At 48.3% G+C, this 25,159-nt stretch overlaps 1 protein-coding gene across 6 annotated transcripts in view; it reads right to left on the reverse strand.

Moving 5' to 3' along the window:
* IKZF1 (IKAROS family zinc finger 1) overlaps nt 1–25,159 on the reverse strand; it is an 86,971-nt gene that overhangs the window by 51,348 nt on the left and 10,464 nt on the right. For all 6 annotated transcript variants that reach the window (XM_032643048.1, XM_032643047.1, XM_032643046.1 and 3 more), the window contains exons 2-3: nt 22,052–22,105; nt 13,655–13,774 (exon numbers count right to left, since the gene is read on the reverse strand). In XM_032643048.1, the coding sequence (XP_032498939.1) occupies nt 13,655–13,774; nt 22,052–22,091 (160 nt within the window). In that variant the 5' untranslated portion in view covers nt 22,092–22,105. The remainder of the gene's footprint in view (nt 1–13,654; nt 13,775–22,051; nt 22,106–25,159) is intronic.

Consider the following 25,159-nt stretch of genomic DNA (forward strand, 5'->3'; position numbering starts at 1 on the left):
GCCGAAGGGCTTCTTCAAGGACTCATCGGGAGGGACAAAGAAACGAATCTGGAGTCGCAAAGGACGTGGCCTGTCCATCCCCCACGCACGAGGAGACGCGCACGGCAAATACACAGCAAGATGGTCATCCTTTCCAAGCCAGTTTTAAATACTACCTTACACGGAATGCACTTAGGGAAAACGTCTGATTCATTCAATGTACCTGCAGACGCAGGCAGTGCATGCAGGGAGCTCTGCTTCCAATCCTACAACGAGCTGGACTCATCATCTTCCGGGGGTGATTTTTTAGGGTGAACTTATGTCAACCCAGAAAACAATTCTCACTACTTTACAATTAAACTGTGTGTTTGAACCAAACAATAGCATTCCCCAGACTAAGTCAACACTTTCGTGCAAAGGTCTAAGGTTCCAAATGGACTTTTAACTGTTCCTAAAAGAAAAAGAAAGGCTTGCCTCAAATACTCAAAAGTAGGTGCTTGGGGTTCAGCAGGGAATGACGGTGCGGAAGCTACAAAGTGAGTGTGAGCAATGGAAAAATCTGGGCCCCTGAGGACAAGTGCTGGGCACCTGCACTCAGGTGCAGCAGCCTGGAACCCAGCCTGGAGGCACAGCATTCCTCCACGTGTGCTCAGCTGGGGAAGGTGTGCTCCTCAGCTCCAGAGGCAACCCTTCCCCACGATGGTTTTTCCTGGTACAGCCCTTTTGTACAAAGACGTGGTTCTTCTCAACAAATCATGAACCAGGTCATCCCTGTCTATTCCATTTAACAAGCAGCAAAAGGCGAGAGCCAGTGACCTTGAACTTGGGAGGCTGTGAGTCTTCCCGTCACTGCCGACTGTACTGCTACATTAGGTCGCTTATTGCACAGGTAAGTGGTACCTGAGGGCACTGGGGCAGCCTCTCCTTGAGGCCTCCTAAGATAGTTTGTTCCTGAGCTGAAGGTTTCCATTATTGGTCCTTGGACCCAAGTTAGAGAACCTTGATGAAACTGTTTCCAAGATCAATATTTAAAAAAAGACGGGAAGGAAGGAACACTGGCAGGAAAGGAAGAAAGAAAGAAAGAAGGGGAGGGAGAAAAGGAAGGAAGGGAGGGAGGGAAAAACAGGAAGGAAAGAAAAGATGGAAGGAAGGAAGGAAAGGAAGGAAGGAAGGAAGAAAGGGAGAGAGAAGGAAAGAAAGAAAGAAAGAAAGAGAGAGAGAAGGAAAGAAAGACAGGAGGAAAGAAAGAAAAAAAGCCTGAGAGAGTGACAGCACAATCAAAGCCACACTGCCGCCTCTGTGGCTCTTTGGATCTGCTGTGCTCAGGAAACCTAGCAGCCACACAGGGACACGCTGTCTCCTGAGATGCAAGAAGCGAGCCAGTAAGAAAGCACGAGGCGTCCTTGCACAGGAAGGCCGGGGTCTGGCTTGTACACAGCTCAGCCTGGCTGGGTGCCAGGGTGCCCCATGCACGGGCATCAGGACCTGGTGCTGAGATGAAACCCCAGGCTTGTTTACTCAGGGTGCAGTATAGGCACGGCTGCTTTCCTCTCCCACATTACAATAAAAGAGAAAAGCCTCTCCTTTACCACCTCTGCCCCATTGCTTCATCAGGTTGCAGCAGCATCTTTTGGGAAGTTATCAAGAAGCTTCATTCTCCACAATTTTTGCAAACAAGTTCACCAATATGATGGTGCCCGGTTTTGGAGCTCAGTTCACGTGGTGCCGGTCCTAATGGCACTCTTACGGAAATGTGCTTTACGTCTATAAAACAGTTGCCTTGCTTCAAAGCATTCAAAAGGATTTCCCACCACCCAAAATGACCATAGAGAGTGCATGAGAATAAAATGAATGGATGAAAACTAAAACAAGAAAAAAATAGTAGATTCCTGTGTTTCATTCCGCCACTATGCTTTGGAAAACTATTTTATTTTACATGTTTACATTTTGCTTTATTCCTGTTACTTTGTACTTAATCAAATGCCTACAAAACCTATGGCTGAAACAGAGCTACATTAAGTAAATCCCAATGATGTAAAAAAAAATGGAACCGGACCTAGGTTTTCTCTAAATCAAATGTGGCCCAAACCAGAAGAACTAAAATGAAAAATTTCCAATTCCTTTGTGATGACAATTGAGAAAATGTCTTGAAGATAAAACTGATTTAAAAACTACTTTCAGAAAGTGGAAGACTAACTAGTTTGGGGCTTAATTTCAGCAAGAATTAATTGTAAAAGGTTTTCTATGACGTAATGACACATACTTCCATAGAATCCCAGATCTGCTCCGTCCAGTAGGTAGCCGCTGGACACAGGAGCCTTCTGAGCCTTGAAACACACGCAATCCAAATTGAGATGTCCTGTAAACCTCAAATACACACTGGGTTTCAAAGACTCAGTAGAAAAAAGGGGTAAAATGGTCATTAATGATTGTCTATACTGATAGCACGTTTAAATAATAAAATTTGGGGCATACTGAGTTAAATAAAATATATATAAAAATTCGTCCCACCTGTGCCATTTTTCTTTTTTAATGTGACTCCTAGAAAATTGAGAATTATCTATGTGAGTCTTATTGTATTCCATGGACAGTGCTACCCTGGAATAGGTGATTCCCAGATTTCACAAATACGTTCCAGAAATGTTGGCTGTCATTCATCCATGAAACCTTTTCCCAAACAAGGGCTGTTCAAGGTCACCATGTCTCAGAAGGTTTGGAGTCCAGCTGCCTGCGAGGACCTGGCTGGAAGGACCCCACACCTACCCTGCAGAGAGTGAGCATGCGTGTGCATGCACAGGGCAGGCTGATTTTAAGGATGCCTTGCTAGGAGATACTCCATCGGTTAAAAAAAAAAGCTATCGAAATGGGAAAAACAAACAAATGAACAAATACAAACCCTTAACTGTTAACACCTATAGCTCTGGCTTCAAGTATAAAAATCAGCAGTGAGTCCACATATTTATAATAATAGCACTTCTTTAAAATTGTGTCGTGTTGATCATGACAAAATAATTCCCCTTCCCTCCCCTCCCCTCCCCTCCCCTCCCCTCCCCTCCCCTCCCCTCCCCTCCCCCCCTCCCCTCCCCTCCCCTCCCCCCTCCCCTCCCCCCCTCCCCTCCCCCTCCCCTCCCCCCCCTCCCCTCCCCCCCTCCCTCCCTTCCCTCCCCTTCCCTTCTCACTTAAAACCACAGCTTTGTCTACTGAACACGAATTTCGCCAAAGGCCGCTTGAACCGTAATGCTAAGATTACCTAAGTGCTCTCTATACCGGATAATAGTTAAGCGTCATCATTTAACATTATGGGGGGTGGGGGGAAACAGAGGCCATCAGAAGTGCTGGGGGGAGTACAGGCTAAGTCATATTTTTATTGTTACCGCGTTTGACTGGAGAGAGTAGAGATATTGCAACAGGAGCAAAATTCTGCCACATTCCAAGAATAACAATAAAAATAATCACAGAGCTGCCTGCGGGGCTGTCATCAGAGTCCCTTTCTCATTTCAGCAGGATTTCACCTCTAGCGTGGCAGTCCTTCATTCTGAAAAGGAAAGTGGCCGCCTCTGCCACGCGCTCTGTCAACACAGTGAGGCCCTGGGGTTGCAGGCCTTCCGTCCAGCACACCCCACCCTGCGGGGAAGACACCGGATGTTCAGGGCTTCACCGGAATCGGGCCCGGGTGATTTCAGTGGAAATCAACAGCCTGCAGCCACATGCCCCGCAGGGGAAGTGTTCTCCTGGCAGGCAGCCTCGCAAGACGCGCCCTAGACCTGCTGAAAGATCCTGGCAGCTAAACTCACTCCTCCAAGTAGGGCACGAAGACTCTTCCGTTAATCCAGCTGCCGCCAGGGTCAGGTGCTCCGAGCGTGAATGTTGGAAGGAGCCTCTCTGGTCCTCCAATGGCGATTAGCTTTCCAACCGCTCCCCAGGCCGCTCACACATTGCTGGGCCCTTGCTGAGAAAATGTCCCAGTGAAGCCACCGCACACTTAGGGGCCGCCACAGAGGTCACCTCCCAGATCTGTACCCACATCTCAGGGTTGTGTTTCATCCAAGGAACTCAATACAGAAACAGTTTTGAGGAGACCAAGTTCAATCCCATGTGTTTTGAAGAACGGCGTGAGCCCAATGCTTTCCTGGAAAAATCACTGTAATTTAGCAACGTATTGATGGAATGCAGACAAGTCTCGCTTCGCATTTAAAGTTCTTCAAACCGAAATAACAGCAATAATAATAATACTACTACCTCATAAATAAGACACAGAATCCTTTCTAATCACACTCCCCCAGCAGCAGAACTAAACCGCTAAAGCAGCATTCTACCTATCAATATTCTCTTCCCAAATCAAATTCTCTTCCCAAATCAGAGAATCTAGTTGCTGTGACATTTCCAGTTTGTGACATCAACAGCAAAGCATCACTTGGAATCAACTCGTGTTGGACAAGCTGCATCTACCCCTCACTGCCCCCGGTCTCCCCAGCAGACTGAGACTTCCCTAACACCCGCTCCGAAAAACACCCACCCCGCACAGCCATCAGTAAGATAATTCCTGCTTTCCACTGGAGCTGTCAAGACATTACAACCAGTGTGAAGCCACTGTATGCGGGTAAACTAGCTCTCAAAAAAAAAAAAAGAAAAAGAAAAAATTCCTAATTTGTAGCATTTGCCCATTTCTTCGGTGTAAATCCTTCCAATCACGGTAGTCCGCCGACTACCAATAGATAACGAGAGCCTGGAAGCTTTGATTCCAGCCCGAGAACCTGAAGACAGTCTCCTAGTTGCCTGTAAGCTCCTGTCTCCCCGCCAAGTCCTAACAGGCAAAGGGCTTACAATTTTGAGTGGCTCTGCGGTAACGTGTGAACTGTAGTTCCTGCTAAGACCTTGCAGGGTGCTGGGCTTATCTGGCGGCTACAGTGGGCTCGGCCTCAACCCCACCCCACGGCTGCGGGACCAGGAAGGCGGCTTCCTGGGGCCTGGCTCAACCGAGCAAGTGTTTTCATCTCATCGAACTGGTACTGTGGAAACTTTACAGGGCAATGGTTAGGGCTCGGCTCTGCCTAGGCTTCTACTTTTGCATAAAAGGAGGGGAAGCTTTTTTTTTTCTGGGTTATATTTACACTCCCCAAATCAGAAATGTCCTAACCAGATAGGACAGGTGGCAACTGGCAACCACAGCTCAAAAGCTTTTGTTTTTTTTTTTCCATTTCTTTCTGAAACCCCATGCAGAAGGAAAGTTAACAAAATGTCGGTTGGTTGTTTTATCCCCAGAGCTAAGTATGCTTTCAACACAGATGGAACAAAGCAGAGAATAAAATGGGGACCAAGACCCTAAAACAGAACATACCGCTTATCTCTCTACTTTAATAGGTAAGAATCTACCTTTATTTCCCTCAGTAAACCAACTAGGTACAACGTGATCCTGAGTTTAAGTTGTCAGAGGAAGATGGACAGAAGCCGATCATTGGTTTCTCTCTGTAAAAATAACCAGCATTTCCAAGTTCACACACTCCTTTGGAGACACAAAATGAAACTACAGTGTATTAATGCATATCTGTGGAATCTAGAAAAACGGTACAGATGAACCAGTCTGCAACGCAGAAATAAAAGACACCGATGTACAGGACAAACGTATGGACACCAAGGAGGGAAAGCAGGGGTGGGGTGTGGGTGGTGGTGAGATGAACTGGGAGATTGGGATTGACGTGTATACACTAATATGTATAAAAGAGAGAACTAATAAGAACTTGCTGTATAAAAAATAAATAAATAAAATTCAAAAAACAAACAAAAAAAAGAAAACTGGAAGCGTGGCTTGGAAATGCCAGCCTTGGGGTATTCCAACCTCTCCGGGCCCCGTTTTTCTATAGGTTATGCCCTTTTTAAAAAAGTCATACTTCTGGTTCTGGGACACTACTGACTGTATTAAAAAATCTTCAACAGTCAGCCACAAAACGCCTGTCTGCAGTGTGAAGCTCGCGTGAGTGGACACATGGAACCGCGTGAGGATGACGGTGTTCAGCTTAGATGGTTCTCAGTGGGGAAACATGGTGACACCTGGGCATCCTGATGAGGGGGTTGAGGTGGGACACAGGTGGCTAAACAGCCCCTGGCGGGGGAAAGGACAGTCAGCCCAGGAAGGGCTCTCCACCCCAAATATCGATGGCACCCATTGAGAAAAGGGGCCTAAAAAATCCACATGACGAACCTTAAATTTGGGTGCAGCCTTAAATTCCCCCCCCCAACTTAAAAGCTCTCTCTGCTGTCCTGCCAGCTCTCTGCCTGAGAATGCTGGGCCACCATCCCATGCATTCGGTGCACGCATCCTGGGCGCCCACCGGATGCTGGGATGCAGTGAGCAAAGCCCCGGGGCGTGCTTTCCCTGCAAGTGGGGACAGGTGAAGAGCCAGAGGTCGGTGCTGCCACTTTAGGTCAGGGAGGGCCCCTCGGAAGTGGCATTTCCGAATGGAGACTGAATGCAGGAGGGGAGAGGGTCACAAGGGCCTGGTGGGGGGCAGGAAAGGCAGACACACCCCAGCCCAGCCCCTGGATGGCTGGTCCTGCCCGCGCTGGGGCTCCACTGGGCTGTCATATATTAGTCCTTTCCCTCTAGTCACTCCTTCCTATCTGCCTTCTAACGGACTTAACTATCCTCCTCTAGCACGGGCCACCCTGAGAATCCTCCCTGGCTGCATCCTCACAGCCTGCTCCCGGCTCGTCCCTGCATCCCTACTGTCTGCCGGCTGCCTGAGCTCCCCGGCCCCTCCTGTTCCGCTACATTTCGATCTGAGCCTCCACCCCTGCCGAGCCCTCTGGGAAGCGACCGCCCAACTCCCGAAGGCCCCTTCCCAGCCCCTCCGTCCTCCCTTTCGTGCTTCGCATCTTCCCTAAAACCTCTATCCCGGTAACTTCTACACCATGTTTCTTTCCAGAAAATTGTACCCGAATCAAGCAACTGATTCTCTGCTTCCTCCTTTGCTTTCTCTTCCCGACAATCACACACATGTATTCCCGAGGCCCTGGGGCTTAGCATCCCTCCTGATAGCCGGACCAGCTCCGTCCACCCCTCCCATGCCCTGCCTTCCAGACAGTTCCTTGGCTACGAACTTGTCAGCGGACTTCCAGCCAACCCCAACTCTGGGTCCATTTCCCGTTCTGTTAAGAGAATCGCTGCAGGCCCTTCACTCATGGGCCCACACCGCGTGGAACACGCTGTGCCCACTGCTGGGAACCACCTCCCCACCCGGCCCCTCCCAGCTCCGGCACAGGACATCTCTCCCTGTTTGCTGTCACCAGATGATCTTGCCAGCACTCAGGTCTGGAGGAAACATTTTGCGGGGTCCCCTCCAAAGGCCACAGCTCGCTCCCAGAGCTGGCCACGGGGGCCCTTGCTGTGACGTTGCCCACCCACTTCTGCCCCTCCCAACTACCACGCGTTTCCTAAGGTCAGACATGACTCACCTTCGCGCCTCTGTGAGAACTTCAGCTCCCTGAGTCTCCCCATGGCCCCACTCCCCAGCCCAGCTGGGAACAAGCCCTTCTGTCCACTTTCTTTAGAGAAAACGTGATGTCCCTGTGAGCACTCTGCCGTGCCTTACGGCGCTGGGCGATTAGTCTGCAAGCTGTTAACTGTTAAGGTCTGCAAGGCAGCGGCTGCATCAGCCAGCCAGGGAGAAGGGCTCAGTCAATATTACTCTTATTGAATGGAAGGTCCTCATGTCCTAAGAGTCACAGAAACACAAGTTCAAACAAAGCACAAAGCCAACCTAAACGGTGCAGTCCCAAATCCTAAAGTGAACCCAGTGGGGACGTGACAGGAGGGCGGGGCCCAGAGCAGCCTGGCCTCCAGCAGGGGCCCTGCTTTCGGTCACACACACCTTGACAGCCGCCAACCGTGTGGTCACTGATCTCCGAGTACAAGCAGGACACACTGGTCCTCAGATGACCTGACAGCTCAGCGCCGCGAGTCCCTCGTCCCCAAGCACATCCTCCCGGTGGGCCAGCCCTCACCGTAGGCAATATATATATATATATATATATATATTTTTTTTTGATGCTGTGTCTCACGTTTTGGGAAATTCAGGAAAATGAGAATCTTTCCAACTGGCCTCCTCTTGGTTTGGTGATGTACGGTAACCTCGGTGGTCTTCACCAGGCACCGCAGGCAGAGACAGCAAATTGGAAGATGAAGAGGACAGAATCTTTAAAAGGTGCCCATCAGAAGCACTGCACAATGTGTCAACTACGAAAAGGAGTAAGGAACTAAATAAACCAGAGGCGTGGACACGAATCTAAATGACATGCTTTGAGCTGTTCCTCAGAAGAAGCCTGGAGACCAAGATGCCCGAGCCCTGGATGGAGTTCAGCCCTGGATGCGTTTCTCTGTGAGACTGTTTCACGGCGCACATCCCATCCCAACAAGCTCGAGACCAGCTGCAGCTAATGCTCAGATGCTGTGAGATAATAGTTCTCCCGAGCTCAAATGGGGTTTCTCGGTTCAGAGGAGATGCATTGCACAGATAAAAACGACTTCCTCTAACTGCTGATTAGATAAGCGGGCGCAGCATCCGTACTCAAACGCCAGCGCCCCAGCTCCAATTAGACCAAAGCCCACTGTTTTCCACCGTGAAAAACCCTCTCCAGCGTCTCCCATCAACCCAGGCTGTGGAGAGGTGTTACAGCCCTCACCCACCGGACGGTGGCCACCGTCATGGTGCCCTGCCTAGAACTTTAAAACAAAAGTGAGATCTGGTACCAGGATCACCAGTGGAAAATGTATGAATCCTCTTACGATTCACACTTTAGGTCTGGAACTCATGATGGAATAAAGCAATGTTTATTTCAAGTGAATGGACCAAAAAAGAGAATTTATGCGTAGACACAATCATTTTCCTGGATTCCGGGGGCAAGAACGCCAGATTTTTTTTCTACTTTTTTTTTTCTTTCCATTTTTGCCAGGGTGAATCAAACCCTGGTCAAAATCTTCCAAGGGAAGGACCCAAGGACCCAAGCTGATGTAAGAATTCAGCTTCTAGAATGCTCCAAACACCACTCTGGGGGATGTGACCTGCAGGAATTACATCCTGCAATAAACCACCCAGGAAACAATGGCTGTCACCGCCCTACTTTGGGCGTAGGTCCTGAGCAAGGGAAGAACATTCTAGAATGTGGCAGGGAAGGCACAAACACACGTCATCGCCCCGTATTCAAAAGGCACCCAACCTCGCATCTCCCTCTGCATGCGAGTGACTACTACACAAGGTCATCCTGACTGTCTGTCCGTGGAGCCGACCGAGCCATTCGGAAAGCCTCCTTCAACCTCAAACCAGCCTCGTGTCTTTGGCCGTCGGCTAATTCAACCACTCCCTGGGCATTACTGGGCTTCTGCCCCTGGGTCTTCCCTTTGATTCTACTCTAAATCCTAACCTTGCCAGGCATCTCTCTTAGGGTACCATCTGGTTTTCTGGCCTCAAATCTCTCTTCTCCATCTCTGGCCTCTCCCTGTCTCCTCTGCTCCAGCCCAGCAAGCCTCCTTCCCTGCCAGCCATCTACACTCAGAGGGGAAGGGGCTTCTGACTTTATTCACAGTCTCTCTTGGGGCTGGAACCAGCCAGCCTGCAGTCCTCACCCTTCCCCTCCAGGCCTGTGCACTCACTGATAGCATGCGGCAGCTGGAAGACCCCTGCCCAATTTTAGGACAGGGAAACCCACACAAGCAAAGGGAGAGCAAGGCAGTAATGGGTAAAAATCCACGCCCGAAGGAAGAAAGCAACATACGGGTTATTGAATAAAGGAGGAAAAGAACTAAGCTTTTCGTTCCTTCACTCAGTCCCGTTAGACGCCCGTCCTGACATCATTTCTACACGAGACACTTTTAATCACCCCTGGTCAACAGCTGTCAGAAGAACTCTCGACCCATTTTCCACTTCTCTAGGGCACCTGCCATGGGTGACTGAGTAAATTTGGGGGTTGCCTTAGGAGGTCACTGAGTGCATCCTCCGTTTTAGCAGTTTCATACACAACCACTTCAGAGAGGCAAGATTTCTCTCATTTTTAAAGGGACCACTTCAGAAGAACGAGCTAGCATCTCATTAAGTAGGCTGTCCTGATGACTAAATCCCTCATGGCCAGGAAGCCCTGTGTCTATCTTACATTCTTCACGCTGCACTTCAGACCCTTGCGTCCTCTTATTCAGACCCAGAAGAAAATGGAGCCAGATGAGAGCCAGAGCCTTGGCCTGGCCTTACTCCTCTGACCACCTTTCCACAGAGTCCTCCAGGACTTCCCTCAAGACTGCGGGAAGGCTTGAGGTGCGAAATCATTACTCTTCTCATGCTGGGAATGACCTGCCACCAGTGAGATGCTACCTCCCCCTCTTAGGGGGCTGGTTTCTACCTTTCCCAACAACTTGTTCATTACTCAGGTCTGTTCTCCTGGTTGGGATTAGATTTGTCTAAAACTGGTAAGGAGGGCTCAGAGCTTTTCAAAAGCATCACTTGGCTCCTTCTAAAACAGACACCCAGTGATCTATTATCACCTAAGACTTTCCCATCTTTTCCCATCTTTTGGCCTGTCGCCATTTCTCCTTGACATTTCCACCGGAGGAGCCAGGACCCTTGACTGGACCTTGGGTCTGGGGGCAGCCAGCACCTCAATCTCTCTCTTGGTCTTGCCCTCTCCTAACTGATCCCTCCCCCGTCTTCTTGGCTGTCTTTTCGGTTTGCTTGATCTCTGGATCACAGTTTTTTAATTAGTAAATTCCTCTTCTATTCCTGGTGCTGCAAATCTCATCCATTGTCTTTCCCTTCTCTCAGGGGCAGCTACAACAGGCTCCTTTACTCTGCCCATGAACCTTTAAAAGATCTTTTTCTGCCTTTTACTGTCTGTTTTACTTTTTGACTTTGTTATTCTGTCTTCAGCAAAGCGAGTTTGCATGTTTTCAGTTACCCCTGGAGACCATGCTGTGAGTTGAGCTCCGATGCTGCCGCCAGTTTGAAATGAGGGCAACAAGGCTCAGAGGTCTGCCTGGGAGGGGCCCAGGCTCCACCCTTGCCCTCCCAGGTGCAACTTTCTCCTGGGCCAGCCTCCGCCCTCCTCACCATCCTCCCCGGTGCCTTCTCCCTGGCTCTTCCTTTTTGTGCTGTGCTGCTCCGGCTTCTGTGAAGGGAGGGGCCCCCCTGAGCAGGGCGGGGCTCCTGCTTCCTGTTGTCTGTCCCCTGACCCTCCTTCCTTTGCTTTCTTCCCAGGGAGCTGAGGAAACGTGCCTTTGAGTGCCTTTCCTTTTCCTTCCGGCTTCGAATTCCCCATCTTTTAAAGCGGTCTCCTAACGCTACTGACAGACTTCATTTGTTCGGTGCTACCTAAGATGCATCACTTTAATAAACAACCTACCACCGCCTACTCAAGCCAGCTGGTTTCCTTCAAAAGCCATAAGGGATGGTTTCTAAAGCTCACTGGCCGAGCGTGAACAGCAGTCAATTTCCTTGATGCTTCTCTCTACCCTTTGGTCTTCTGGGATTCTCTCCCACTCACCTGTCTCCTTAAACCTGCCCGCTGTCTCCTCCTGTAGTCTGTGCTTCTGTTTTCTGGCAGTGACCCATCACTCCTCTGTCCCTGGCCCCCACTTCCAACCACCTTCCCTGACTGTCCACACGGCAGCCGCTGTTTACAAACCAAGGAAAGAGGATGCTTGGGCATTTGAAGTTTTACAACTCTGAAATTCAGTCTTTAGAAACTTTACGCTGAAAGGAGAAGTGGGTGAGCATCGTGTCGCATGGCGAGCAAGCACTGGAGAGAGCCTGCGGGAGATCACACCCCCCGGCTGTACCAGCCACACCTGCACGGGCTCCGTCAGGACCCAGCCCGAAGTTCACCACCAGAACGCAGCCTTGGAACCAGGGGCTTGATGACCTCTTACCAAGGCAGGTCACCCAAAACCTGAAGTTCTTAAGGGGTGGTATATTTAGACCGTGAAGGCATTTATAACGAAGGCTTGTTTACCTACACCAAGTGGACTCTTCTCCACTCTCCAGGAACCGGCCCGACTTTCAGTTTTCTACAGGTTGCCCAAGGTGACTGTGGCTGTCAGCCTGCACAGCATGCAGGGATTTCGGTGCGGGGGCGGAGGGGGGCAGCTCCCCAGTTTCTCCATAATGACCCCGGAGTCCTAACTCTGATGTCTGGGTTCTCGGTTCATTTAAATGGTTAGTGGGTACGTATCCACATAATTTCTTCTGGCTTTTGGTCCCTGAGCCTTTGCAAATTTTTATCAGGTATACACACCCTCATCGTCCCGATGTTTTTACTTAAATTTGATCTTGTAATTTATGTAAATGTGCCTTGAAAGGAAACTTTGCAGCAGTACAGGGTGTATGACAAACCAGTATCTCTTGTAATAAACAGAAGACAATCTTAAACATAAGTGCATCAATTACAATAAAGCATGCTCTTTCGTGTCTCAGCTTTGGGAAACCCTGAAAGGATGTGTGTGGAACAAAAGGCAAGATCCACAGACCTTCTTCCCTCCCCCTACTCACCCACATATACATTTTCTAACAGGGAAAAGGCATTCAGAAATGTACATGTTTTCTTGGTTCACCTACGTCAAAGGGCTTTAGCCACTATCTTTGTCTGTCTGTACAGCTAAATTAAGACAGAAGAACCATAATACCCAGGGTCTATTTGGTTTCCAAGACACATGAAAACATACAAAATCTGTTTCTTAGTTATCACATTAGGATGTCCTACAGGAAAATAACTGGCGATTTTCAGAACCCCGAGAGCTTTACACACGTACCCTCCTTGGCTGTGGCTCCTATGAGCTGATGCACATGAGATCTGTCCTACCTGTCCTACCTCATTTCCACCTGTGTACCCTTCACGATACTCTTTTGTGCAGATAAGTGGCTCTCAACATCACAGTTTTATCTTTATAAAAAGAAAAAAGATAGGTATTCCAAGGAACTGTTGACTCGTTAGCTGATGAGAATAGGGTATGATGGAGTGAAAACCAGTCTTTGAGTCAGAAATGGAGTCTCCTTCAGACTCTGCTATGTGACCTTGGCTAATTCACTGAATTTCTCTGGGCCTCTGTTTTCTTAAAGAGGGTGGACTGAGATTTCTCACCATGAACTGTAGCCTGGGTAAGCAGATACTTCCATACACATTCTTTTATGGAGAAGGCGTGTAAATGTCCGCTAGTCAAGATTATCTAGATTTTTTTTTAACATTAAAATTCTTCTACTTGTCAAATTTTCTACTTTCAGTTAAACTGGACATTCAGGAAACAGAGATGTGAAGGGTAACTTAACATGGCCAGATTCAGCTCCTTCTAAACCAAAGCTATGAAAATGAACAGCCCTATTGCCATGACACATAAAATGGATAGTTTTCCCCGTCTACAATCCATAAACTTGGATGTGGCTGCGGTGCGGTGAGGACACGAGGCCAGTGATGTGCCTGCTTTGGGGGATGCTCGGCAGCTTGGCCATGCTGCTTCCCACATGGGGCTCAAGACCACACTGAGCTGGGTCTCCCGTCCTGCATACGATAGGGCCCCGTCCTGCATTTTGTGTCTCCTTGACGTGGGGGGGTTGAGGGGAAACCACAGGTGAAATGACTGTAAAGAGACAAAGGTCCAGGAGGACTAGAGCACGTGACAGTCTGTGGACAGGAGGCCACTTACCCAGTCCTCTGTCACCCTTGGAGCTCTGCTGGCCTCCAGACGTGGTGGAAAGGTCTTCAGGGACAGGCATGGGTTCATCGCCATCGTCGGGGGTGTCACTCACCGGGGGGCTTTCCTTCCCTGAGGAGGCAATTAGGAGCTTGAGTTTCTGGGGACATGGTCACCCCTGGGGTGGTGGTCACTGCGATGGGCCTCACCGTGGTTTGGCTTCATTCGAGTTACAGGATTGAGTTCACGTTTCTCTCTGGGGATTAGAACCTGCTTTCCTTTTTGTAAAATAGTATCATTGCCACACCCAAAACTGAGAGGACACAGATGTGAAAACTACGTATCACCTAGAGATCACCACTATTAAAACTGTGGTGTGTGTGTGTGTACACATACATGGATACTTATATATTATGGATAATGCGTGGTGACATATTTTCTTGATCAAAATAAACTGTACTTTTTAGACATTCTCATAACCAGTGGCCCTACTTCCATAACTTTGTGGTGTCTGTGTAATACTTCACTGCATGGGCACACTAGGATTTATTTAAATCCTTTTTCTACTTTTGAACTTACATTGTTTTCAATCTTTTTTTTTTTTTTTTTTAATGAAACAACACTGTGGTAAACCTCCAGACAGACAGCTTCTGCCCACGTTTTTAAGAATCACCATAGTATAAACCCCGGGAGTTTTATGCCTGGGTCAAAAGGCATCCACATTTTTAAGCCTCTTCACGTGTTAGGGCCAAATTTTCCCCTGTAAGTTTGTTCCACTTTACCTTCCTACAAGCCTGCTCACCACACCCTCATATTATTTCATTTTTAAGGTCACCAGGTTGAGTGTCCTGCTCAGAGCTACACATTCTGGGTCTGTTCACTCTCTTTTTCCAGAGCCAGGGGGTAGGTATTTTGCCAGCTGCCCGACTTGATTAACTTGATGGGGCCGGGAAGCCTGGAAGGAGGATGAACAGGGAATCAACACGATTCTGCCCCACGTGCACAGAGAGTCTGCCACCAGGAATTTTTATCCTCAAAATATGAAAGCAAAACAGAATCCACACAACTCTAAAAGCTGCTTCACAAAGTAGGATTTACCAAATGAGATAGGGTTTTATGGGATGCCCGACTCTGCTTTTGACTATATTATAAGGTTTCATCGGAAGCTCCAGAAATGGGGAAATCCCTCCCACTCCCAAGAATTCAATACAGGGAAGCCTAGATGTGTAGAAAATGCTCCTTCTCCTTTGAAATGGAAACCCCTGTACCTTCTAACATAGATGTTACCTAAAATTGAGTTAGGAGACAATAAGCCCAGGCAAGGAAAGAGCTGGTGAGGCCCCCAGTGGATGCAGAATAGCCCAGGAGCACTGCTGTGGAAGACAAGCCTGGAAGACAGGGCGAGGCAGAGTGCGAAATTGTCTTGTTTGTTTGAATAAACCACCTGTGAAAAGCAACACAACCCTTCAGGGGAAGGACAGGACCAGTGCAAGCATCCCCGGCATAGGAGACGACCCTTCCAGGAATAATTTAAAATAGAAGCTGCAAGGCACCAAGGCGATGCTTTGGGGAATAGTAGCGCATTCTCTAGCAAACAGACATCACAGGGCTTCCCTGGTGGCGCAGTGCTTGAGATTCCGCCTGCCGATGCAGCGGACGCGGGTTCATGCCCCGGTCCGGGAAGATCCCGCATGTCGCGGAGCGGCTGGGCCCATGAGCCGTGGCCACTGAGCCTGCGCGTCTGGAGCCTGTGCTCCGCAGCAGGAGAGGCCACAGCGGTGAGAGGCCCGCGTATCAAAAAAACAAAAAAAACAACAACAAGAAAACCAGACATCACAGTTTAATATTCCAGCTTAGCTGTAATTACCTCAATTGGCATATTTTCAGAAAGAGCATTAATGGGTATATTTGGATAGCCAATACAAGATGGATAGTTAAAGGTGGGGCAGGCTGATAGGAATTTCCCAAGGAAAAGCCAAAGGCCAGAGAGAAAATGATTGAAGTGCTCGTGTTACACTAAATGTGCATTACATCAGTAATATTTTCACCGCCCTAAAAGGAAGACTTTAAAAGTAGCAACAGCTAAAGATGCAGTGTTACTGTTCACCAGTACAGGTGGGCCAAAGCTCTGAACAGGAGCCGGCAGGAGGCATATGACCAACTGACAACTCTTTTTTCCTTCTAATTTCCTAGAGCTATGGTCTTCAAACCTTGAGGACTTCAGGGAGGTGGTCAGAGGACTCTTTTTCAATTTTTTTGGGGTAAGAATAATATATTTTTTAAATTATTGAAGTAAAGTTGATTTACAATATTGTGTTAGTTTCAGGTATACAGCAAAGTGATTCAGTTATACGTACACACACACACACACACACACATATTCTTTCACAGATTCTTTTCCATTATAGGTTATTAGAAGATATTGAATACAGTTCCCTGTGCTATACAGTAGGACCCCCTGTTGTTCGTCTATTTTATGTATAGTAGCGTGTATCTGTTCATTCCAAACTTCTAATTTATCTCTCCCCGCCTTTCTCCTTTGATAACCATAAGTTTGTTTTCTACGTCTGTGAGTTTGTTTCTGTTTCGTAGGTACGTTGATTTGTATCATATTTTAGATTCCGCATATAAGTGATATCATATGATATTTGTCTTTCTCTGTCTGACTTACTTCACTTCGGGTGAAAATCTCTAGTTCTTACACAGAACTTCAATATACGAAACCCGTCTTCTGTGCCCATCTTCAGCCTCCGGCTGAAGGACCAGAGGCCCAGGCCACTTGCTTCTGCGAAGACCCCCAAGGAGCCTCCACAGAACGGACCATGGGAACTCTGGCCCAACAAACTGACCGGATCATTAAAGGTACAGAGCGTGGGGTGTGCACGTTTGCCTTTCTGATTAACCAGCCGTCATGGCTACGGGCTGGGAGTGGGACACTGAGAAACTAGACTGTATTCATGTTTTGTGTTGTTTTTTATTCTGAGCTTCCTGATGATAACACTGGAGAACTCTGGGATCAATTTAGATGCCCGGGCACGAGGAAACCAAGGGAGCATCATAAAGAATCGGGATTTATCCAGTGAAGGGATGTGGTCTCTCTCCTCCATTCACGTGAAAAATGCATCCACATAATCTTTTTGCAAATTTCACTGATTCGTTTCTTGGGAGAACTTGCTGAGACCCTAGGCGCGCTTCCGCCTGGCTGGGCTCCTGTGCCGAGCTACAGCCCAGCAGTCCTGCAGCATCTCAGCGCTTTCATTGCTTCCTACACGGGGGAGGAAAAGGAATAATGGAAACAGTAGGGACCATGATTCTAAATACCCTGGGTCGGGTCGATCCATAGGAGCTCCCCACGCAGAAGCAGCGAGAATAAAACATGAGTCTCGGCATGTGCAGGGACATCTGGTAAAAAGTCAGTACTGGAAGAGAGCGAGGTGAGACAGCTGCGTACCTGTCACGAGCCCTGCTGGAATTCAGCCTCACCTCGCCTGCACTCTGTGATGGATTTTAAGAGCTCATCTGATTTGCCTAAAAGCCCCCAAGTCTGAGCAGCGGCTACTGAGGCATTAATCGCTGGCTTGAGCCTTGGTACTCAGCGACCCTGGGATCCTTCCCCTGCTGGAGATTTCCACGATGAACCTCCACCACTTCATCATGACCTTCATGGGGAGCAAACATATTTTTATGTGTTGATTTTAAACCAATTTACCCAGTTAACCGCTTAAAATACAACACCGGGTATAAAATACAACACCATGATAAAAGATAAGAAAATGAAGTTATTAAATCAAGCCAACACATAGCAGATATTAACACACTGTGACTAGAAGTTAGTTGACACAGGGTACAGCTCAGATCTGACCAATTACAAGACAGATTCCATAATAAGTCACCTCTTTAAGACTCTTTCCTCAAGAGTAAAATGAGGCTAAAAAACATGATTTTGGCTTAGCTCACAGGTTGTTGTGAGGATAAGATAATAAAGTGCATGGATGCTAATATGCTAAGTAAGCTTATGGTATTATTTTGTAAATATAACATCCTATAGAAAGAGGTGTGCACAGCACCAAGTGCCCATGTGTCCCCCAAGTGCACGTACAGTGTCACACAGACACGCAGAGCTGCAGACAGTGAGAAATCAAGTACTGAAATGGAAGAATTTAGGAGGTGAGAGGTCATTTTACCTATTTAGAAAAATGGAAGAAACTTCTTACCAATTTCTATGTAAGTTACCTACTACCCGTGTTTCAAATAAAGCTTTACCTATGAGAAGCATTTTGGGCAAATTAGATGAGAAAATTGTATCATTAGCTTATCAACAGCAAGCAAATATTCCTCAAGTAGATTATAATTCACCCAACAAAGTTCTGCGATTCCCCTTCTCCCTAGTGGATGAGTTTTTACTATGCACAGTTACCCAGGAGAACGTAATTCCTCGGTGGAAATAACAACTCAGGAAATAGACTCTACAGAATAGTGGGGAAGCTCCTACTCAGTGCCATGTCTGGCTCCCGTGGGACTTCTGATTGGTTATTGAAACTGTGAGTCTCAGCTCCCTGTGAATTGAAGACAGTCCCTGCATTTTCTTCATGGGGGTCTTGTAAAGTTGAAAGGAGAAAAATGCCGAGGGTGGTGTTTGTTAAATCTCAAGCACTCAATCAATGTGACTTACTCTGATTAACATTTGCACTGACACTTCAACGTAGACGAGCCTCATTTCCCAGGCAGGCGATGGATGTCTACAGAGCATAGTTCTTGTTTCCTTGTTCCAAAGAACATTACAAACAACCACTGAGAAAACATCCCATAGGGCCCCAGGAGCCTGAGCATCCTTAAGCTCAACTGGCTCCAGTCCCCCATTTTGCAGAGGACACACAGTGGTCCAGGAGGCATGGAGAACGGTTTCAGGTCTCAGAGCTGGAGGCACAGATGAGGTGCTGATATGGGCCTCACAATTCCTGTCTTCCCGCAGGCTGCCTCTCCCCTTAGAACCCGAAACAAACCATAAACCACACGCATAACTAGTAATTTGGAAAGTGTGCCAAAGAAAAAAGAGACAGAGAAAGCAATAGAAAACTTACCCAAAGAATGAAGGAGATGTGCCCTAAAGGAAAGGATGGCTTTGCTTTAGACATACTCTCCACCAAGCCTATGCAACAGCATTTCCCGACTCTGGTGGATGCAAGTGGGTAAATATTTATTGAGTGCCTACTATATGCAAGACCCTGTAAACCAGGGCTCAGTCCACATTTAGGATAAATCCCAGGGAAGAAAGAAACAGGTAGTTTGAAAAAAGAGTTAGGTATTAAGTACTTCTCTATTTTTCAAGGGAGTAGTGCACATAGATTAGGTGGACTCCCATGCAGTTGCTGATGTTGGAACTTTTTTTACCTATGATAGTGGCAACTTCGTAGGGTTCAACTTAGACAAAAATCTATTTTTCTTTTTTGGGAGCAGCATATAACAAGGAATAATTTTGTGGGGAAAGGGGATGATTCAGAACATATCCCCCATATAAATCAAAAATTTAACTTCTGTTTGGCTAAATGTACATCCTTATTCTACAGCTTACTGCCACTTTCCTCCATTTTAGAAATCAAAAAGGAAAAGTGATCGTTACAAGGATTGTATTGGAGAAGCAGCAAGAAGTAGAAAAAGTGTGCTTCAAATCTCTAGTAAAAATGGCACAATTTGGGCTTCCCCGGTGGAACAGTGCTTAAGAATCCCCCTGCCAATGAAGGGGACACGGGTTCGAGTCCCGGTCCTGGAAGATCCCACATGCCGCGGAGCAACTGAGGCCGTGCGCCACGACTACTGAGCCTGCACTCTAGAGCCCGCGAGCCACAACTACTGAGCCCGCGCACTAGAGCCCGCGAGCCACAACCACTGAAGCCCGCGCGCCTAGAGCCCGTGCTCCGCAACAAGAGAAGCCACCGCAGTGAGAAGTCCGCGCACCACGATGAAGAGTAGCCCCGTCGCCGCAACGAGAGAAAGCCCACGTGCAGCAATGAAGACCCAATGCAGCCAAAAAATAAATAAATAAAATTTTAAAAATATTTTTAAAAAGGGCACAACTCTTTAAATGCTCTAATCTCTGTTTAGAATGCTCCAAGCTTAACACAATCCAAAGGACTATTTGTGTAAAGTACTACAGGTAGCGTTTCCTTTGCTAGGAGTATACCAAAGTAAATTTCAGACCAAATCTTGAATCTTTTTTAAACCAAAGAAGAGTTGGCTTTTTCAGGCCAACCTCACTCTTGACTCCACCCCCTGCCAACCTTCTCTTTAGCCACTTCCAGACAAATTGAGTGTTTAGCATAATGTCAAGGGCAAGAAAAATAGGAGAAGAAAATGAGGGTTTTGTTATGTTTGTTACCAACTGAGGGGATCAGAATATTGACTGGCCATTCTACAAAACTTTCTAGAGATGCCAGCCCAGGCTCAGGCTTTCGGCTTTGCCTTTGGGACAGCAGAGTCTGCATGGACCCAAGGGCTCTCCTCCTCAATGCATCATGTAAGACGCCAATCTGGAAGCCACCCAAGACGAAGGTGACAAGGGAACACAGAGGATCAGGAACCATGAAGGGGTCTCTTTGCGCCTTTGGGATGTTTAACATCCCGTGTTCCTGGCCCTCTCATCACCTCTAGCCATGGTCTGCAATTCCAGGGAATGGGGCTCACCTCTCCTTCAGCTCAGACTGCATCTACCAGCAGCTATCAGATCCTGGCCAAGCCGAAGGAGAGGCTCCAGAGAGCGAACATTTTTGTTTTTTTAAATAGTTTTATTGTTGTTGCTGTTCTACTTACATTTAAGAAACAAAGTGTGTGTTTAAGGGAAATAAATCCAAATAATGCTGAAAGGTAGAAGATGAGAAGCCAAAGTCTCCGTCCCCTTCTTCTCTAACCCATCCCCTCCTTCCAACCTCAGTCTTCCAAGAGGAAGCGCATGTTTAATAAGTATCACTCCAGAATTTTCCTAAACGTATATACAGGCATGTGGAAAGTGTGTGTGTGTGTGTGTGTCTGTGTGTGATACGTTTTCATTTCAAAGGATGGGATCATACTCTGCATATCATCCTGAAACACGCTTTTCTCACCTTCACATACATCTTGGATGTCTTTCCACATGACTATGTTCCGATGGCCCTCACTGTTCAGAGCCGAACGAACAAGGGCATGGAGGGACCAAAGTTTTCCGGTATCAGCACCAACGCTGCAGCGAGCATCAGCAGAAACGCCCTGTGCCTGTGTGCGAGCATGTCTCCTGGGCTGATTCCTCCAACACAACTTTCGTTTCTACAGATAAGGCCAAACATGTTGACCGATGTTCACGTCCTCCAACTGTCCATCAACTGCCTACATGCCACAGCTGAAAAGCCAGGAGTCTGCTGGTACTTCACAGCCTGGAGAGTTCAACCCAGACTTTCTAAATGACAGGAGTGGCAGGGACAGAGCAGGGGGGACCGTGGGCTGCAGGAGGCCGTCTCCAGGTGGAGGGGACTTGAATCTCCCCTCCTGCTCATCTCCCGGGAGTGGCAGCCACACACTCAGCCCTGATCTCCATCACCAGGACGGACCGAGGCCCAGACGCAGAATTCACTCACAACTTGGAAACCAGTGGGGGCAGGTTGGCCATGCCCAGAGGACCGCATGGGCCATTCTAGCAGAGAGGCTTACCTGGGACCGACCATGGGCCTGAGACTGGAGAATATAAAATATTGAAAACCCGACTGCTGCGGACCCATCCAGGTTCAGGACTAGCCAGACAGTGGGCTTCCTGGGCCCACGAATATGGAGCTGGGCAGGCTTGGCTAGACCGGCTGGGGGTCCAGCGCACGGGCATCGCCCAGCAGGACAGCGTGATCCAACCTTGGGCCTCATCTCCCAGGACTGCCCCAGGCCCTGGGTCTCCCGGGATGGGAGGAGCTATGTCCAATAGGGCTTGAAATAAACCTATGGTGACTGGGGCAGCGTTGTTGCCACGTTTAGCAAGTATCCTGAATTGTGCCCCAAACTCTGTTTTCCAATCTACTTTCTCCTTGTCTCCCTTCCGCCTCCTCCCTCCATCTTTCTCTCTCTCTTTCACTGGCCTGTGTTTGGACTCTAGGGCAGATCACCCGTCCTTTCTGCTTCCCCAGAGTATCAACATAGATTAAATCCTTTCCAAGTTGCTCGCAGATGTAACAGGAAGACCAGTTTTATCTGGGAGGGAGATTTTTCTGTCCTGGTTGCCACATTGGGATAATCTCTAAGAGCTGAAGTGAAACATGGATACCAATTCCATCTCGGCCTTTCCCTTGGCAGGACAGCCCTCTACCTCCCCCGCCCCCCCGGCAAGCACCTTGGCTTTGGGTGCCCACTGGAGTGGGCTTCCTGGACTCCCCATATGGGCATCTCACCAGCTCTCACCTGAAACTTGGGACATGTCTTGACCCTCATCAGCATCCATGGTCCTCGGGTTATCTGAGAAAGAGAGGAAGGGATTTTAGTTGAAAGCAAATTACTCATAAGATACGAGAGAGAGAGAGAGAGAGAGAGAGAGAGAGAGAGAGAGAGATAAGGGCTGAGCTCTTTAACAACGAGGCTATCTACCAAGAATAATGCATTTTCCTCCTCACACACTCGCTGGAGTATCAGACTGGCACAGACCTTGATCCTTTGAAAAACAGCATTACAAAGATTTATAAAAATATCATTACAAGGACAGGAGGACCAAATTTGTTATTTATTGTTAATTTCCTACCGCATAATAACCCAAAATGCAAACTGACTGCAACAAAATTAAGCAGAAAATTAAATGGCCCTGGGTCATTGTAGGCACAGAATTCATTCTCCGGGCTGATCCACAGTTACGTTCTTTCTAATTTACTGAGCATGCATCGATGAACCTTGAGTCAGCTTGGTGACACGCGTACAATCAGTAATCAAAAGACGAAGCAATTTGCTGAAGAATGTCTCATTTACCCAGGCAGGGCTGCGTATACGAGCAGCCACCGTGCTCCGTCCATCAATAATAAATACACCTCCAGCCTGGCAGATGGGCCTCGCGCCGCTGGCTTTGTCCCCCGCTCTTTCAGGGCCCCTGCCTGAGACCCTGCCAGGCTCTGACGCGGGGAGAAGGAAACCTCACGACGGCTGCCAGACCGGACCCGGAGAGTGCCCAGACCTTCCTGTTCTGCTGACACGTGGTTGGCTCCTCAGGCGGGTGGAAAGAGAGAAAGCGAGCCTGGAGGAGCTGCCCTTGGGTGGCGATGGGGACCGTTCTGCTCGTGGCCACCACAAACACCGGGGAGAGGCCACGTCAGCCGAGCAGGAGGGAGGGATGGCTGCGTTCTGCACTCAAGGTCCTGGCCTGCACCTCACAGGTCTCAGGTAGCCCTGGTAGGTGACATCTGGAGGCTCCGTGGGTAGGAAAGCTGGGGCCCACCGGCAGATGACCTCCACCAAGTCTGCGTGTTTATGCCCTGCTGGACAACCTTCAGAAGAGCGCCTTCTCCAACCAGCCAATGGAGCCTGTTTTGACTCGAAATCAGCTCACTTCCTTCTGGGGGACCACCTCTGTCTCTCCCGTTCAGATGTGTGTGTCTGCGCTTTCAGGCCTGTTCTCAGCAGATGCCTGCACAGTGATGGAAGGTTCAGGGGGCCTGGCCCTCTCAGGGGAGGCTACAGCTCTGAGCAGACAGAGGCCATGTGTGTGTGTACGTAACAGCCGTCATGGTGCATTCGGAATACAGATTTTCGGTTTCAGTCCTGGCGGCGCTAGTCACGAAGAGTCACGGACGACCAGCACTGGCTCTGGATGGGGAAGGGTTTGCATCTATTCCTGAAAAAGCCATTGCACCAGTCTGAGCTGTGACTCAAATTTCCAAGGCAAGTGTGGGCCTTAGGGGTACAGCCCGTGACCCCAGAAGGGAAAAAGGCCCCATGGCCCACTTATGTTTCAGCCCCAAGACTGAGGGTCCACCAAAAGCAAAGCCTGACAAACTAGTCCCAGAAGCAAACACGAAACCTGTCTAGGGTCACCAAAAAGCAATGTGTCCAAAGTCTCACATCCTTTTAACAGTAAAAAAGGTAAAAAACCTATGATTCTTCTGAAACGTGCTGAAACAATTCTAAAGAAACAAGGCAGACTCAAATGAGAAAAACCTTTGTGTTCACTGAGCGGCATTAATACAAGATTCAGCTTTCTGAAGACAAACACGGTATTTTACAGTGAAATATCACAAACCAGTTCTAAAGTGTCCCCGTATTGACGGGGCGACGTATAGTAGATAGAACCCAAATGTTGCAGCAACAAATGATACTCTAACTCCCAATTTTTATTTTGTTGACTTTGAACTTTTTTTCTGCTATGTGAGTGATACATATTTTACAACTGTTTTAACACAGAGGCAAGTAAATGCCCATCATTTCCACTGCTTAGGACTACTACATTTTTTCTGTGTGTGTATGTGTGTGTGTGTGTACACACAGAACTTTTTAGAAGAACAGGACACTAAACATATTCCAAATAAACTGTTGTAAAACAATTTTTTCATTTAATACTGCACGTATCTTTTTAATTGACGAATATGCATTGGCATTCTTGTTTTAATGACTACGCACTGCTCGGTGGCAGGGACTGATTTCCTCAATACCCTACTGTATATTCAAGTAATTTCCGAGTAAAAAGAGAAAATGTTTCGTAAGGCCCACCCCAGCCCTGCCGGAGAAGGTGCCTTCCAGCCCACCGGACCCTATGGACCCTCTGGGTTCACTGTCGGGGCAAAATCTACCCACTCCCGGCTCCCCTTGGTGCATCGGTCTCTTCAGGTGGGGAGATGTGAGAACGTGTCACAAAGCAGCAAAAGGATGCTCTGGGCCAGTGGCTAAGGCCCAGGCCCGGCTCTGCCGGGCGGGCGCGTGTGCCTGTGTGTTCCGAGGGGGCAGGGCGAGGGCACCCTCCTGGATCCAGCCCTGCCTCAGTGTCCATTGGTGCTCTGGACAGTGGGCGTGGTAGGCAGCCAACCCCAGTGATCAGAGGATGCAGGATCCCTGTCACAGGCCTGGTTCCATTTTCACTGAATGTCTGCAACCCCCATGTGGAACTGTTACGTCCTCAGACTCACTTAGAATTCCAAATGCACTCTCTACCAACCCTACACAGACCCACTACGTGTGGGCCTGCAGCCACTGCAGTCCTGGGGCTGTGCTTCCGGGCTGCCCCCCCTTGATTGGACGAATGTCTTGTTGGCACCATCGTTTTGAGATTCGGAAGACATTAGGGCACAGTCCACGCTGGCCCTGTGATTCTGTGGCCTGTCTTGTCTGACATCACACAGTGGTTCGGGGCGTAGCTTGACAAGCTCCCTCAAACTTCCCCAAAGTCGAAATTTGCATCTCTTGGGACTAAAAAGTAGTGAGTCTTTTTTGTAAAAGTGACTTTGCTTTTAGGCAAAGACTAAGGAATAATCCGACAATGGAAAACTGTCTGAGGGAGAGGAAACGCCACCCCCTCCAAGACCAAGAAGCTGCCAA

Source organism: Phocoena sinus, chromosome 9, assembly GCF_008692025.1.
Source record: "Phocoena sinus isolate mPhoSin1 chromosome 9, mPhoSin1.pri, whole genome shotgun sequence".
NCBI classification, from domain to species: Eukaryota; Metazoa; Chordata; class Mammalia; order Artiodactyla; family Phocoenidae; genus Phocoena; species Phocoena sinus.